The sequence below is a fragment of the Cricetulus griseus genome (genome assembly GCF_003668045.3).
Source record: "Cricetulus griseus strain 17A/GY chromosome 1 unlocalized genomic scaffold, alternate assembly CriGri-PICRH-1.0 chr1_0, whole genome shotgun sequence".
NCBI lineage: Eukaryota > Metazoa > Chordata > Mammalia > Rodentia > Cricetidae > Cricetulus > Cricetulus griseus.
The window spans coordinates 14,537,245-14,555,210 of NW_023276806.1; the positions used below are offsets into that span (position 1 = coordinate 14,537,245).

The window sequence follows — 17,966 nt, forward strand, 5'->3', positions numbered from 1 at the left end:
GTTATCAAAGTGAAAATAAAGCCCTTTATCAAACCTGAGTTGCTGAGCTATACTCCAGATAAAGTAATGGGTAGGCTTCAGGGCTCTGGACATGAGGGGTCACTGGAGCTGTGAACCACAGCAAGAGATTCTGAATTCACACAAAAGGAATCTCATGGCAACCTGTACAGCTTTCTTTCACATAAATGAACAAACAGCAAGTAACGCAGGTTTAAACTACTCTATGGTATTGTTGAGGCTGGGAAAGTAACACAGGTTTTAATTCTGCTCTATCACCTTGTAGAGGTTGGGGAAGTGACACAGGTTTAAACTACACTCTACCATCTTGTTGAGGTGGGGATTTAGATCAGAAGAACTTAACGTTTAGACAAAGATTCGGGTCTGGTCCCCTGCACAGGGAAGGGAAAGGAGACAGAAGGAAAAGGAGAAGGAAAAAAAGGAAAGAAAAAGAACCAGAAAAGGACAAAAGACAAAACAAAAGCAACACCACCCCCCTAAAAAACCTCAAAAGAGGTATCCAAATTATTACTATTATTATTTTACTGTGTATCCCTGGCTGTCTTGGAATTTACTATGTAGACCAGGCTGGACTTGAACTCAGATATCTATCTATCTATCTATCTATCTATCTATCTATCTATCTATCTATCTATCTCTGCCTCCTAAGTGCTGGGACTAAAGGCATACACTAGCATCTTTTTTTTTTTCTATATTATTCTTTTTTTTTAAGATTTTATTTATTTATTATGCATACAACATTCTGCTTCCATATATATCTGCACACCAGAAGAGGGCACCAGATCTCATAACGGATGGTTGTGAGCCACCATGTGGTTGCTGGGAATTGAACTCAAGACCTCTGGAAGAGCAGTTGGTGCTCTTAACCTGTGAGCCATCTCTCCAGTCCGCCAAATTATTCTTAAACCACTAACATCTGTTACCAAGTAGATTAAAATAAGTAGCAAGGAAAATTAGATGCTGTGGTTAGTTTGGTTGTTTTTTTTTTTTTTAATTTTGGTAAACCAATTATTTTTGCATTGTGATCATATACTTTAAGTTTATTTTGCTAAAATGTCATTGTGGTTTAAAAAAAATGGTTTTCACCTGATTTGTCATTTGAAAGAGCTTGAAAACAGTATTTACTTTAAACTGACTTCTATTTCAATTTTCAAAATATGTGAGCTTTGTGTTGAGGATGTAGCTCATTGGTGAACCACACTTGCCTAGTGAGCCTGGCCACTCATCTGAGTCCCAGTCTTTTTGTTTTTGCTTGTTTTTGTTTTTCTTTCTTTTTCTTTAAATCAGAATGGGTGGTGGTGGGCACACACTTTTAATCCCAGCACTCAAGAGGCAGAGACAGGGGAATCTCTGTGAGTTCAAGGCCAGCCTGGCCTACAGAGTGAGTTCCAGGACAGCCAGGCCTACACAGAGAAACCCTGGAAAAACCAAAACCAAACAAAAATCAGAAAAGCCTAGGGCTAGATAGGAAGGTTGATGGTTAAGAACCAGAGGAGCCATGCTGGTGCTGCGCGGCTGCCAACCTCCTGTAGCTCTAGCTTCAGGGGACCCGACAACCTCTTCTCACCTCCTTGGACACTTGTATACATTTGTATATCCCCAGGGAGACACATACACAAAGAAAGATAACCCTTCACAACAGAAAAATAAAAAAGCAATAGTGTCTCCCATTCCCAAACTCCCATAGTCTTTCATACTGGATCTTAAGTGATCAAAATGAGCAAAGCTCAAACTTACACTATATGCCTCACTAAAATCCAATCATTGGCAGCAATGAAAACACCGAATTCCAGCATCTGGTCTGGTGTCACTCACACACATCCTGTTCCACACTGTAAGAGGTACTGAGGTCGTTGTACTCACAGATAAGCACCAAGGGAACCCAGACAGTTAGACATAAAAGGCTGTTCCTTCAAAGAAATAATCTGCTATCCACCCAGAAGCCTAGGGGTGGACATAGTTAAAAGCCTGCTGATCCTGGTGTGCTTATCTGTGTGGTGGAGACCACACAGATCCCCCCTTGACCCTTATCTCAAATTTATCAGCTAATCTCTAGAACCTATCTTTATGAATGTGTCACATGTATCAATCTACAGAACCCATCTTTATGGAAGGTGTTATACGTACTTTACACAAAGTTGTAATGTAATCATGTGTGATCCTTATTTAGCTTACTTTGTTCCTCACAGAGATTTACGTGTGCTTTATTGTATACACAAGAATGACTTAATTATCATCAAGAAAGTTTTCACTGAATTGTGTTGTGTTTAAATATGCCTAAAATAAACTACTCAGAGCCAGATTCCCAAAGTTTGAACTAACATGGGGTACTTGACCTCCTGCGGATTGTGACTCTGGTGGCTGTGGTGGTCACAGAAACCCCTTGACACCATACCAAGTAGCTGCAAATGCTAAGTTTTCATATCACTGTTTTGCTATCACAATATATTCCTTCCTGCACCAACTGAGAACACTTTGTTACAAATTCTTATCACTGGAAAATCTAACGATTCAGTACAGCTATTTCCTATACTCTGCCAACAGCAATCAGTACTGTGATATTTCCAGGGTCCTTTAAATTTCTACTTTTCCCTTGTTTGCTTAAACACCAAACACATACCTTCCAGAATGACTGCCAGGAGCAACGCTTTCTGGCAAGCACCTGCAGGTCAAGCACAGCTCTCAGCACTGTGTGAATGAACATTCATCCGTTTTCTCCTCACAGCAATCACAGGACAGGAAGGAGTCCATGGAGAGAAGGGGGCAGGCAACAAGATCAGATCCTCCAAGATGCCAGCAAAACAGCAGAGGGCTGAACCCAGCAATCCAGTGCCAGAACCAGGGTCTTGACCACTTGCCTAAACTCTGTCTAGAGTCAATCAAGACAGAATAGCCTGTAGATGACGTGTGCTGTTTTATGAGTAATTTAGCTAAGCATATTCTAGCTACTAGAAGGCTCTCTGACTTGCTGACAAGTGTGGTTTTGAGAATAACAAGATGGAATGTAGGTGTGAACTGAAAGCAGTGAAGGTGCTAACACTGGGGAACCAAAGAAGAAAAGCAACCAAGCAAACAAACCATGTTTTAAAAACCCAGGAAACCTCTGTTCTAAAGATATGGGCAGGCCACGAAGGAGAAGCACCATTCCACAACAGCAGCACAGGCAAGAAGCTGGAGCAGCTGTTAAAGCACCGAATCGGGAATGAAGATGACAGGTCACAAGAGTAGAAAGACTGGATACTGATAAAAATGGCTTAAATTTATAAATCTTAGAAAATAGGAATTGAGATTAAAAAGGAACACTTGATTTGTGTTTATCCTCAGGAAAAATCCAAAAACATTAAAAATAACTTTAACTAAGTCATTTAATTAAAAATAAAATTAAGATAAAATATAATTATTTTTAATCTGATGCTCATGTTCACTTTCAAAACAATCTCGGCTGGCGTGGCAGTGCCTGTCTGAATCCTGGTGCTCAGGAGGCTGAGGTGATGGGGCCTGAGCTTAAGGATAGCCGGGGTCAGAGTGATACCCTCTCAACAAATAGACACTATTAATTAAGGTTGATGGCCAGCACACTAAATAATCAACACATCTATTTTTGAAACATCTGTAAAATGTAGAAATGAAAGATTTGTAATTGTAGCTAATAGCAACTACCAAAAGTTGGCTAGTGGGCAGCTGCCAACCTGGAAATAAGTTTGTTTCTTTTGAAGCTTTTACTATTTTTCAGGATATGTAAATGAAACATATAAAGTAGTTGGAAGGTAAGGCTCTATTGTATTTTTAACAAGTATTCTTAAAGGCAGGGAACGACTATGCAGTTTAGGTTGGTCTCAAACTCAGCCCTCCTGTCTGACTCTTAAAATAACAGGAAATAAACCCAAAACCCACCGAGTCCAATTAATTGTCAGTGAAAGTGGCCTCATCCCAGTATAAAGACTTGTGACTCAGAGTTCTAAAGGTCAGGGGCTTAGAAATCATGATAAAATTAAGCCTGTACAAAGCTCAACTTATTGGCAGAATAATGGTCAAGTATTTGCCAAGCCCTCTGGGAACAGGGCGGAGCAGCTAATCTGACTTGGGGATGGCGATGAGAGTGGACACGGAAGGAGATGAGCTAAATCCTTGTGAAGGACAGCTCTGGAAAGCGGTTTACTGTAAAAAACAGGACAAAAACTCACCACTGGGACTTCTTAATTAGTATCTTATTCTACTCTCTTCAGTCTCTGAAAAAGGCTGTACTTGTATCCCTGGTTGGCCTCAACTCAAAGCAGTCCTCCTGCCTCAGCCCCCAAACTCAAAGCAATCCTCCTGCCTCAGCCCGAGCACTACAATTACAGCCCGAGCACACCATCACATCCAGCTACCTCTGTTCTTTACCAGACACAGCTCTATCTTTTGGTTTCAACCACTGTCCCTGTCAGCCATGGTGGCAGCTAGCAGCTTCTTTTTGTTATTTCACAACTCTAGCTAATACCTTAGAGTGTGTGGCGCTGGAGAGACGGCTCAATGGATAAGAGCACTTCCAGGGAGGCCAAGGTTTGATTTCCAGCATCCACATGATGAGGAACGACTGACCCTAAGGAACTTCAGTTCCAGACCATCTGATACCTGTTTTGGTCTTCTCAGGTCATACACGTGGTACACAGACACACATGAACTTAGTAAGTCTTCATCTTAAATAGCCCAGTGCTATGAACACAGAAGAATTGTTTCTAGTGGAAGGAGTTGTAGGTACCAAACTCAGGAGCAGACAGTTACTGTCAAGGAAAAGTTACTCGTGAAAATAAAACCAACAGAGCTAACATGTAAAGGTGAAATCAAAAGAGAGCAACTCCATATGATTTCTAGCTGACATCCCCCAACCCAAGCTACTCCTCAACTGTAGAGTTCATGACTAAAAAACCTCACTCCACTCTTAGCAAGCAGGTTCCAATAAAACATAATGGGAAGTCAGTTGCAAAGCTGTATTTTCAATACCTTCCCTTTCATCTTAAGATTCTCTATGTAAAGCTGAAGTCATTTGTGCTGCTTAGTAAATGCTAATTTTGTGTACTAATTGCACAAAACTCCATGGAAATGCAACTTACTTTTCTTTAGTAGTTTACACTTTCTCTTTAAGCTACAAATTAGTATGCTTTCCCCAGTTAAGTTAAATCTCTTGACTAGTGTTTAAAAGCCATAATTGTAAGTCTTTAAAGCTACTTAAAACAGTAATACAACAGCTTAACAAAATACTCATTCTAAGTAATATCTGAAAAAATTAGTAGGTCCTTTATGACCAAAATACATTGGGCAGACCAGAGAGAAAAAAATGCAGTCATTACTAACAAAATAAATTTCAAGGGATTTCAAGATATTTTATGTTTTCATGTTTTAAACAAAATATTTGACCATTACTAAAAACAATTGGCCTCATCTTTGGATAGATCTACAACACATGGGACTAAAAGAGCCAAAAAGAATGTTTTAGTAGCATTTTAAACTATATTATAGAAGAAAGACTAAATAGCTAGACATGGTGCACATCACCCTAGCAATTGGGAGGAACAAAAGGAGGATTGCTAAGGGTTAAAGGCCAGCCAGATCTATATAGGGAGGGTGATGGTCAACGCTGCCCGTCAGCTTAGCGGGATCTAGAACCACTAGGAGAGAGGCTTTGGGCATGCCTGTGGGAGACAGAGACAGTCTTGACGAGGGAGGTTACGTGAGGTGAGAAGATACGTTCTGTGAGCAGGCAGCATCATTCCATGGATTGAGTGCAGCATGGACTGAAGAAAAGGAAGTAAGCTGAGCACGTGATCCATTGTTCTCTTCCTCCTGTTGCCTTAACTCCCTTACCATGACTGAGTGTGATCAGAATGTGAGCCAGCACCAACCCTTTCTTCCTGAAGGTATTTTGCCACGACCAGAGGAAAACAGTACAGGTATTTTCATGCCAGCCAGCACTATACAAGCCAGAGTCTGCCTCAAAGCAAACAAGAACTAAAAAAATTTTACTAATAGACAAGCTTCTAATGGAGCTAATTTTATATGGAAATTTAACTTTTATTAGATGCATATCAAATTTAACAGTAACTACTTGCAGGCTGGAGCTGAATGAGATGGAGGAGCACACATTACAGTGAGTCACTGGCTTGTGGCTGCACTCTCTGGTTGCTGGATTGCGGGGTGAGTCTAGCGGCGTTACTCCACACACTACTTTCATGTCTCCAGTCATATTCTAAGTACTTTCTTCTGGTTTGCTTCCATTACACCTATAAAAACTATTCCTTCGTTTAGTATGAAAGTGCTAGAAAATGCCTAATGGGAAATTAGCTTAGAGATTAGGGCTGGCAGCAAAGAAAGCAAGCACCAGACTCAGTACAAAAGGTTCTGAGGATGCAGACTCACTTGTACTTAGCTATATTAAACATTTTAGCCACGATTAGCTAGTATTAACAGGCAGACTACTTGTCTGCTATTGTTAAGCTGTAGAAGCTGAAACTGTCTGGATACAACATACAGTTCAACTAGTAACAAAAACTGTATTAAAAAGTGGGTATTTTCCAGACCCAGAAAGACAAATATAGTATGTACTCATTCATAAGTGGATATTAGACATAAAGCAAGGGACCACGACTCCAGAGAGCCTAGGTAACAAAGAGGACCCTAAGAAAAGGGGGAAAAAGACAAGATCTCCTGAGTAAATTGGGAGCATTGGGGGCAAGGGAGAGGATGGAAGGAGAGAGGGGAGGTGGGAAGGGGAGTAGGGAAAAGATGTATAGCTCAATAAAAAAAAAAATGGCAAAAAATAAAACAAAATACAAAAACAAAAACAAGACAAAAATGGGTATTTTGAAGCAGCACTGACAAAAAGCAACAGGCAGAAATAGATCTTCTATGCACTGTTTATATTTTAGGCATATTTGTATCAATGAAAGGGCAGAATCTCTCTTATGCCTTAATGACAAAGGGCTCGTGAGATAGTCTTATCTTACCCACATTTTAAAGTTTGGGGTATTAGTAAATGATCTTGTTTTCTGGTTGGTAATGGCACAGCCATGGAACAATGAAGAGATGACTCACACTGAGTCCTTCAGCAGTCTGTCCAGGTGACTATCTCCCTATAAAGGCAGAGGGCAGTCACAGCCGACAAGCTATCTGGTCTTAAACGTCCTTAAATCAAATCAAGCTTTTAAAACTTGATGCTTAGCTTTTTACATATATAAGGGCTACCTTACATGTATGAAATCGAAACACAAAACACATGTGGGTTTAATACAGCCAAGAAAGCAAAGAGCATGTTGGACTCTGTAAGCTCACCCAGAACACTGGAACCTCAAGTCATCAATTGAGGGAATCAAGTGTTAAATCTGGCTACCACAAACCTTAGTATTTTAATAATATGCTGTTTTGTTTTTCCTCCAAAACTATAAATATATACTTGTTAGAAATAAACTTTATCTAGTCACAAGAAAGCATTACTATTTAAAAGCTTTACAAGTAGAAACACCTTAAACATGGGCAAGTGAAAGACTAACAAAAGGGAACTCAACAAGGAAATGGGAAACTGTGCTTTGAAATCCCACTAAGTCACTTTTATACAATCTGCTTTGTGTTGACAGTGAGCACTGAAGACAGAACCTTGTAAATACAGGTGAGTGCTCTGTTACCGAGCCACACTTCAGCCCCCAGGCACTTTTGTTTGGATATACAAACACTCTTCTCAGTTACTTCACAGTGTGGAAGACTAACAGTTTTACTGAACACAAAGACTGAGTGATGAACCAGGCATAGTGATGAACACCTGTAATCTCAGTACCAAGGAGGCCGAGGCAACAGGGCAGTGAGTTCAAGTCCATCTTGGGCTACCAGGCATCACGGCAAGTTCTAGAATGAGACTGTCTTCCAACAGCCAACACAGCCACACATCCAAACAGAACACCCTGAGCACTTGAAACTTCAACAGTGGGTTCAAAATGACACATTTTCTGGGGGCAGTGCTATTTCTCCTTGACTGACTTCTCAGAGAGGAAAGATAAGGTTACTAGTATCGCAATTTCTAGTAACAGGTATGAAAGTCAACAGTTCGGTTAACCACATTTGTGCCCAAAATTATGCACCATGCTACTATGTCAGTATACAACTGGCTCATTTTCACAAATAAACTGAAATACCTCCAGAAGCTCAGGCCTCCAGGATCTCAACCCAGGACCGAGGTCACCCCAATCACCAGGCAGAGTCGAAAGCTTGATGCAAACTGTACGAGGCTTTATTATAGTTAAAAAGCTAACCCCATGTTAGCTCAGGTCTTTCATCCACCCGCCATGGCGGATGGCTAGGAAAAGACAGCTCAAAGCGTCTGCATAGAGATCTTATAGGGCAGCATAAGGGGAGTGTCTAGGGGCACGCACAGGCTCAGGACTGGTGTGCCTCCAGGTTTGGAGGGTTTGTCCTGTGTTGATTGGTCAACTGGTTGTTATGGCCCACAGGCCCTTCCAGGGTGGTTGCTATGCTCTGCATGTCACTGCTGTGCACTTGTCCTTAAAGCACACCCAGAGCCATAAAGCATAGCACCACCAGCTAACTTCTGATTGGTTCCTTGCCATGAGGCAGGCATCTGACCTCTTAGTGACCAAGGCAAGGTCATGGCAAGCACGTGTTCGGCTGTTATGGCTGCTGAAATGGGGAGCTGGTCCCTTCAAAACCAAAGTGTAATCAATTGCTCCTTGCCCCCATTTGCCTAGAGATGAGGAAGACTAGCTCATGGTGGGACACAGGCGTGCTATGGTGATTCTGTGGTGTATGTCCTGCCCTCCCTTGCCCTTGCTGGACAACCACAGTGACATGGATCCTGGTATGTAAACATACTTTTCCTGAGTGATCTAGTAGACCAGGCAAGCTACTGACTGAATTTTACCTGTAAAGCAAAAGACAACTGCTTAAATTGATTAAGCAATCTGTATTTTATCTAAAGAGATGACAGAAAACAGTACCTTTCTGGTTTCAAACTGTGCTTCTTCCTGACAGCACCCTCTGCAAACGGGGTCCAGCTGAAGCAGGTTAAACTGTCCGAGGAGATCACAAGAGCTGCAGAGCAAGTTGCTGGAGAAGCCCAACTCTCTGCATGCCTCTGATGAGAACTCAGCCCCAAGAGCAGACACCTGAAAATGAAAACAAGGACTAAAACCCAGGCCCAGGTTTACATGAAACTTCCTAAAAAGAGAACCAGGGTTGTCAACACTGAGCACAAGGGAGACAAGGTGTTGTTATGTTTCTCTGGAGACAAATTATGGAGTATGTATGAACTCCACAGCTGTGTATGTTTGGTTTGTTGTTGTTTGTTTCTAGAGTCTCATATAGTTCAGGCTGGCCTTGAACTAGATATATGCTGACGATGACCTTCTCCTTGACCCTCCTGTCCATTTAAGGGCTGGGCTTACAGGCATGCACCACAAGCCTGGACCTGACATCCACTTCAGTGAAAATGTGGATTTACACAAAATACAAAATATATGCATATCACACATCTCTTATTAACATCCAGTAGCTCATTAAAAAAGGAATTTTCTTATGAGGAAAAATTCTGACTTCCTTTTCAGGACTTAGTACCTATTTATATGGATTGATGGAAAAAGCATTAACTTACCTGCAAACACATCCCCATGGTGTTGGTGGGTAGTGGGAGGAAAGGGACCAGGGAAGCAGAGAAGGACCACCATTTCCCAGATGTGTGACCTTGGGGAAGCTATCCTTAAGCTTTAATGCCTGCACTATATTCTAGACAAAAGACTGCTTTAGAAATTCTAGGTCCAAGTTCAATCCTGAGCATCACAAAAATATTATATTCAACTAAATTGTTTTAGGACTCGTTTTTCTGTGTATGCATTTGTGTCTTCGTGTGTATATGTAGCTACAAAATGTAGCTATGTATATGTGACTACAAAACTGCTGAGCTGTCAGATATGGGTGCTGAGAACCGTACTTTGGTCACCTGGGTCCTCTGGAAGAGTAGCATGTGGTCTTGACCATTGGTGTGGTTGGAATGAGAAATGTCCCCTATAAGGCTTGGGTATTTGAAATTTACCTAGTTGGTGGTACTGTTTAGGGGACTTACTGGAGGAAGTATGGGGCAGGCTCCAAGAGACCATAGCCTCGCCCTACTTCCAAGTTTGCTCTCTCAGCTTTTGCTCTATCTTCCTGCTGTCATTACGGATCCCTGGAACCAAAATTCAAACTACCCCTCTTCTGTAAGCTGCTTTTGTTATAGTATTTTGGCACAGGAACAGAAAGTAATGAAGCCAACCGCTGAGTCACCTCTCTAGTCCCCTCTTTACTTTTTGAGACAGGTCCTCATTAAGTTGTCCATACTGGTCTTGAACTCAGTCTGTAGCCCAGACATGCTTTAAGCTTGCCATCCCACAGAGTGGTTGGTTTTACAGGCCTGGCCTATGTACTTAGATATTGTTCCCTGCTTTTTGGGAGGTTGCAATTTTATGCAGGATTTCAAATACCATTCTATTGGATGCTCCCTTTTCTTGAGTTCAGGCTTCCAAAGCCTCATTTGATTTTCATTAGATGCTGCAAATGCAAAATTTCCTATGATGAAATCTATCTTTGCTTCTGTAAGTCTAGCCCTCCAAATGTACTAGGCATCTTAGGAAAATGGCAGTGCTTCCCTGGTCAAAAATTTGCCAGGCCAAAGCCCTCTAGGTTCTTCAACCATTTCACAGCTAATAATAGTTTCACAGTTCTGTTTCCCGAGGAGCTCGAAAATCTTTTACAATTTTTAAGACATTTTAATTTTACAATTTTAAAAACACTTTAATTCTTCTTTTATGTATTCCGTGAGTGGGTATGTGCACACCAATTCAGATGCCTGTGGAGGTCAGAGGCTTCAGACTCCCCCAGAGCTGGAGTTCCTGATGGTTGTTCCCACTCAGACACTGGGTGTTGGGAACTGCACTGCTGTCCTCTGTGAGAGCAGCGCATGCTCTAACTGCTAAGCTATCCCTCGAGCCCTCTGGCTTTTAAGGCTTTTCCTGCCTCTGCAGCTTACATTATTAGTCAGTCCCATCTCTCTTCACTCTCTGGCTCTTTCCCACTTTCCAGCTATGAATCCCTGTGGTACTGAAGTGTAAAACTGATCTTCACAATGCTGTTCCTACTTTTCCCTAGTCTAAAATGACTTTTTGCCATTTTTTTTTTTACCCTGTAAATTCTGCCTATTTCCAAGAACCTAATCAGTGCTGGTTTTGTAGGTGCTCTCTCTGTAAAATCTATCACTTACTTACCTTTAGCAACTATAGTTTCCTTCACTGAGAAATGTATGACCAGTTCTAAAACAAAACTACTCAACAACACTGTGCTATGTAAACCTAGGTTTTCTATTCACTATCAACATGTGAGTGATTCTTAGACAGGCATTAAGTTGTTTCTATTCCTAGCACCCATGCTTGCTCTTGTTGTTAAACAAATGATCCAGTAAAAGCCACAGTTTCCTATAGGGGAAATGTCAGGCTGACTGTATCTGGTCATTCTTCTACAACAAGAAAGGGTCTGAAAGCTTCTAAGGGCCAGAGGGCAATTTTGCTTTGGTAGCAAAATGGTTTCTCTCATAGATACTCAAGTCAGCCATTGCCACACAAAAGCAAGCACAGACAATACAGACATGAGTGTTCCAATAAATGACAGGGTTGGCTGAATTCAGCACACCAGCTGTAGTCTGTCAGCTTTCCTTTAAACCAATCGGCAAGGCTGAAATCCACTGGCATTGTTCAGTGAAAATACTGCTAGTACATTCCCACAAAATGCTATCTCATCCATCTGTTATCAGCCAATATTCTAGTCGGACATCTCATCTGTATTTTACCCCACCTCTATAAATAGAGAATGTACATAATCTTCACAACTAATCAACTACCCCAACTAAGTAGGAGCTTACTAGTCAGTTTTCTGTGGTCGATTCTCTAGTTTAGATACAGACACTTGCAACTTCCCACCAGTAAAGTCATCTCTAAGACCTACTGTACAGGGGAACTTGAAAATCAGGGACAGCAAAATGGCAGACTGGAGACAGCTTCATTAATATGCACATATAACTCACATGTTCTTATAATGTGACTGGTAGTCCTTCAACATAGAATGTGTGTGTGCGCACAGGCACACACCTGAGCACCCGAGTTGAGTTGTCTGCCTGCCTGCACCCACCCCCAAGCATCAACTTTGGAACTTAAGTCACGAAGCTGCAAAAAAGCCTCAACTAGAGACCCAGCATGGACAGAAACATGCAGAGATCAACCAAGACTTCCAGCTGACATTGTTATCAACTACTAAACATTCAAGTGAAGAGCCTTCAGATTTCAGACTCCAGCCTTTCCACTGAGTTCTGAGGGACCATGGAGCAGACGAGCCCTTGCTGTGCCAGTCTGAAAACTGATAACCCACCGAATCGGAAAGCAAAATAAACTGTTTTACACCACTGGATTCTCGAAAATTTGTTTTGCAGTCAGTCAGTAATTGAAACATGTAATAAAAGCAAATTCACTTTGAAAACTGCAAATTGCTTAAGAACTTGCAGAAACTAGGGCTGGGGAGACAAATGGCTTAATGGGTAAAGTGCTTTCAAACAAGCGTGAGACTTAAGTTTGGATGGTCAGCATCCACCTAAAAAGCTAGGAGCTGCAATGTCCATCTATAACTCAGCACTGGATGGAGAGTGCAAAGCCAGCTGGTCCCCAGAACCTCACGGGGGTCTAGGGTAAAGAGGAGGAGCTCTAGATTCATCGAGAAAACCATTTTCAAAACACACGGTGAAGAAATGATAGAAGACCTTCAACAGACATCAACTTTGGCTTCACATGTATACAAGTGCATGGAGGAGTGTATGCCATCTCACTAATCACTCACACACACACACACACTCGCACGCACACGCACGCACGCACGCTGTCCTTTCATCAACCTTTATTCTCATATAATTCTGAACAGATTTCAAATTTGAAGAATTTGAAACAAATGGATGGGGTCAGAGAGTGAACAGTAACATAATGAATGCCAGAAGCATGGCCATTACTGGAAGTTCTGACAAACCACCAGATATTGTACCAATAAATACATTATCATTCCATTTACTATTAACTACACTTAGGAAAGAAACAGACACAGGATAGTAAGAAAATTTGTTTAAGACTACAAAGGGAAAAAGATTTTAATCCTGGGAATGGACAGATGGCTTGGTTGGTAAAGGCACTGAGGGATGGATGGTCCCTGGAGCTTGCTGGTGATCTCATCTAGCCACATACCTGGCTCTTGGCTCAGTAAAAGACCCTGTCTCAAAAAGGGGGCAAGTACCAGATAACACCTGATTATTCATCTCTGGTCTCTACCAAGCACATGTAGCTGCGCGCGCGCGCACACACACACACACACACACACACACACACACACACACACACACACACACACAGTCTAATCCTAGCCTGCTTCTAAAACTTCTGTGATGGTATGCACGTCCTCACCAAAACCCATGTGGTCTACACCTAATTTCTCAGTACAGTGTAGGGAGGTGGGGCCTAGTTACAAGTATGGAGGTTCTTTGGAGTTGATTCATGCAGTTTTTGCATGGGCAGACTGCTACCTGCAGTTTTCTCTTTCTCCACTAGGAGCACAGTCAGGGCACTCATCAGATGTGGCTGTCCACTCTTGTTCTGTGCAGCCTCAAGAATTGTGCACCAAAATACAGTTCTTCATAAATTAGTTGGCCTCAGACATTGTTAACAGATTAACAGACTAGGACAACCCCTGGCCTAGCTTACTGAATGGAACTCATTAGGCATCATTGCTAGACAGATCAGTAACAAGTAACACTGATAACTGTTAATTGGCCATCCACGGTTCACAAGATTCAAGAAGAGATGCGGAACTGTGGCCAGATGGGTGGTGAGTGTTTTGGACTCAAGGATGCACATCTCATTCTATTCTGTTTTTGACTAAAGATGACTGTGAATATGGAGATGGTTATGATCTGAACAAAGGACTACATACCAGTTCCGAGTAGCTTTATTAAAAGTGCTCCCTTAGGCCACACTAAAATGCACTGTTCGAAATGCACTTTATACATGCTCAAAATATATTCACAGGTTAAGTCATCTGCTGTGAGCCCAGCTGCGCTAAGTATGCACTGACACTAACTTGTTTGCAGACACTAAACAATTCTCAAACTTGTCTACATAAGGCTCATCTGTAAGTTGAAATATGAGCTAAGTCTCTACTTCAAGGTGTCAAGAAGTTCAAGTTTTACAGCTTCTGCCTTTGATTTTCACCATGGCAAGTGCCCACTTTGCTTAGTCTTTTCCCCTTTTGCAAAATCCAAGAATTTGTCTAACTTCTTTCTATATTCCCATAATCCTACACACCCTTTTCATTGCCAAGGTTTTTGTTTCTTATAAACACTAGTCATTATGAAAAGCAAGTATCACTACAGGGAGTCATGACGTCTGAGTTTTGCAAGGGTTGACCTGTCTATGTCTTAACCAGGATTCTGGGCAGGCATTTCTTTTCTTTGGGGACTGATTATGGTTCTTCACCACCCTGTAGAAGCTGTGGTTACATTAATATCAATGGGAAGAAGCAGGGAGGAACTGACGACCATTTGCACTTCTGAGGCTGGAAGTCAATAAACATGAGATACAGTGAAAACTAAAAGGAAAATGATCCCTGTGTACCTTCTGGCGAATACTCTGGCAGGAGAAATGGAGGGAGAAACACACATGGCTATGATCTGTTAGAGCCACAGGATAAGGACAACATGGTGTATAAGCTACTATGAGAGGGAGAAATTATTTATGATTCTGTAACTTTGCCTTTTGGTTCTTCTTTTGAGACAGTCTTGCTTTGTAGCCTAGGCTGGCCTGAACTTGCTATATGTAGCCCAGGCTAGTTTCAAATGTCCGATCCTCTCATTTCAGCCTCCTGAATGCTGTGATTACAAGTAGGAGCTCAGACTTGTAGATCCCCCAGTTCACTCATGAAATGTTACTTAGATCTCAAGGTATAGCATCCCTCTCTATGTATGTCAGTAGAGATAATAGACAATCAGGAACTGGCCCTTCTTTAAGGCGGGATCCAGCCAGCTCAGTGGGAAAGTGACAAATGTTAAGAAACTATGATAGATTAAAAAAGGTACCTAAGACATTAAGTAGAAATCGCCACTGACACACGGAATGGCTCCCAGCCTAGTTTGGGTGCAGAGAGATTGATTTCCTAGAGGAAGTGATTTCTTGGCTGAAAATGGCTCAGTGGGTACAGTTGCTTGTTGCCAAGCCCAAGCCCAAGGACCTGAATTTGATTCCTAAATCAAACTTTTGACCCACACCATAGAAGGAGGGTTAGATAGTAAGTAGAAGACAGTCATGTTTTTATGGGCACAGGGGAGAGAGCTTCTGAGGAAGAACCAACTACATGAAATTTGCTGGAGCACGTATCCTCAACTCTTCACATCCTTTTCTTCGCCAAGTGGAAGAAGCAAATGCTGGGAAATAAGCCTGGTAGCTATCTGACCGACTTGCTAAGGGGCACTTAAAGACAAACTATCTTAAAAGCAAGTGGGAGTTTTAAGTACAACAGGTTTAATTTTGGAAATGTTACTCTAGATCAGTGGTTCTCAACCCTTTTGAGGCCGAATGACCCCTGTGAAAGATATTTATATTACAGTTCATAACAGCAACAAAAATAATTTTATGGCTAGGGGTCACCACTGTATTAAAGGGTTGCATCATTAAGAAGATTAAGAACTGCCGCTGTAGATGTACTGGGTAGAATTAGAAAGAAATTAGATGTGGAAACCAGTTAATGAAGCTCTTATGGTAATTACAGGTATATGGATATACTGTCCTGGTTCACCTGAGGCAACAAAATTAAGTGACTGGCTTGGAAATTTTTATGGTCTTAATGACTAATTCAAATCAAAGAGTGAAAATACAGAGAATTTAAAGGGACACATTTTTGGCTTGGGCAATTAGGGAACTGGTAAAGGTGATTTTTATTTAAATTCTCAATATAGAAATAGGCTATTCAAACAAAAATTAGGAGGCTATTATTTCTTAGGAGGTCTCAGGGTAACTGAAAAATTAACAACTGGTTTTCAGGCATATTTAGGAAGTACAAGGCTTGGTAATTAATTACCAGTATGTGAGGTGCATAAAGTAAGGAAGGAGTCAGAATTGCCATCTGAGTTTTGAGTTAGATTTGGAAGGTGGCCACTGTGGCACACACATAGACGTAAACTCTTCCTATTCTGGTTCTGGTATGAACACTTCTTTGCCACGCAATTCTGTCACTGCCCTCCTATGGCTGTGGCTATTTACCCGAGGCTTTCTCTTGAGACTTTCTTTGACAAGTATAATGTGATGGAGTTTGGATCTGTTTAGACAGTGGGAAGATCTTGCTTTCTACTTTTAGCCTTTGTCTCCCAGGAGGGAGATGTGATTTCCATGGCAAGGTCTTATGAGGCACTGTAAGCTTTTGCTCTTCTGGGGTGTTGTCCTGAGACTGTTGTGAAAAATAAGTCTAGGCTAGTGGGAGATGAGAGGTTAGGAGCAGAATAACTAAGTGGCCCCAGCTAATGACACTGATTATGAATTATGGTAGCTTTAGATTTTCAATTAAATTAACCAAATAGCTCAAATCAGTGCTTCACCAACCTAAAGGATGGTTACATTGTTTAAAACATTGACTTGGGTTTTCTTTCTTTTTTGGGGGGGTGTATACCTACAAAGCCATCATTTATTGAAATTTAGACGGGAGTATGAAACATTATTTCTTTGTAACTTGTGGTAGTTCTAAGAAATTAAAATGACCTAAGATGGGAGGGGAAACAAACAAACCATTAATCTCTACAAAGTGTAGTAGGATGTTTCCCGAAGACCTGGGTCTTAAGTAATTTCTTAAGTACCAGGTGCTTGAGTAACAACATTGTATTGCAATGTGAGAAGTCGAGAGTCCACCCTTTGGACAAAGTAACGAAAGCAGAGACAATGTTTGCAAACTACCTTTTTTTTTTTCTTGGTATGAAAAAAAATCTAAGTATTTACAGACCTATGGTATAATCTTAACTTTTCAAATCATGAACAAAACACTTAAATACCCTAAGTAGAAGACGCGTAAATACGGATTGCAGACCTCCATAAAGGAGTTTAACAACAGAGTTGTTTCATAAGTAGCTAAGTAAGTCAAAATCAGGTTTTCTACCTTAAGAGATTCAGAATCAAGGCACTTTTGTTAAAGGAGGAAAACGCCCGTCTGGGCCCAAACCACGAACATGTCTGTCCCTTTAAGGTTTGGGCGTGCTGCGGGAAGCAATGGAAGTGTCATTCAGTGCTGTCCCACTGAAGAGAGAGACTCCCCTCCTGGCCAAGCATTACGGACTTTGTGGACCCCCTGCGTCTGGAAAGCTCGACTTGGGCTGCGGCCCCGGAGCCCGGCGGGAGCCCGGCTGGAATCCGCTGCCTGCCACGTTTCATTCCGGATGGAGCGGTCCCCAGGGCGGCCCCTGCGTGGCCGCGCGCCGGCCCTCCTCCTCCGAGCCCTCCGCCCGGCCCGAGGCAGCCACCAGGCGGTCGCACTCACCGCTTGAAACGCAGTCGCCAGCAGCAAGCGCAGCCCGAGAGCGGGCCGCAGCCAGCCTCCCTGCCCGGCCGCCATCCCTGCCGTCCCCGTCAATCTTCCGGCGCCCGAGGACCCCTGCCGCGGGGGCGCCCACCGCAGTGCCTGACGCGAGACCTGCCGCCAGAGGCCACCGCCTCCAGACTACCGTCCCACAGAGGCGACGGTCGCTCAGGCGACCATAGGAGCGTCAGAGCGGTCGGGTATTAAAAAGCCGTCGGGTTCTTTCGGAGATTCAAATCAGGCATTTCCTTAACCCCCCCACACCGGGGCCTCTCATTCACGACACTCTGTCTGCG

The 17,966-nt window shown here is 42.3% G+C and overlaps 1 protein-coding gene across 1 annotated transcript in view; it reads right to left on the reverse strand.

Moving 5' to 3' along the window:
* The window catches only part of Selenof (selenoprotein F), a 33,348-nt gene extending 15,618 nt beyond the window's left edge, over nucleotides 1-17,730 (reverse strand). Inside the window, 2 exon segments of the mRNA NM_001256866.1 lie at nucleotides 9,000-9,167; nucleotides 17,632-17,730. Of these exon segments, the coding sequence (NP_001243795.1) occupies nucleotides 9,000-9,167; nucleotides 17,632-17,706 (243 nt within the window). The 5' untranslated portion in view covers nucleotides 17,707-17,730.
* Nucleotides 17,731-17,966: the final 236 nt, after the last annotated feature.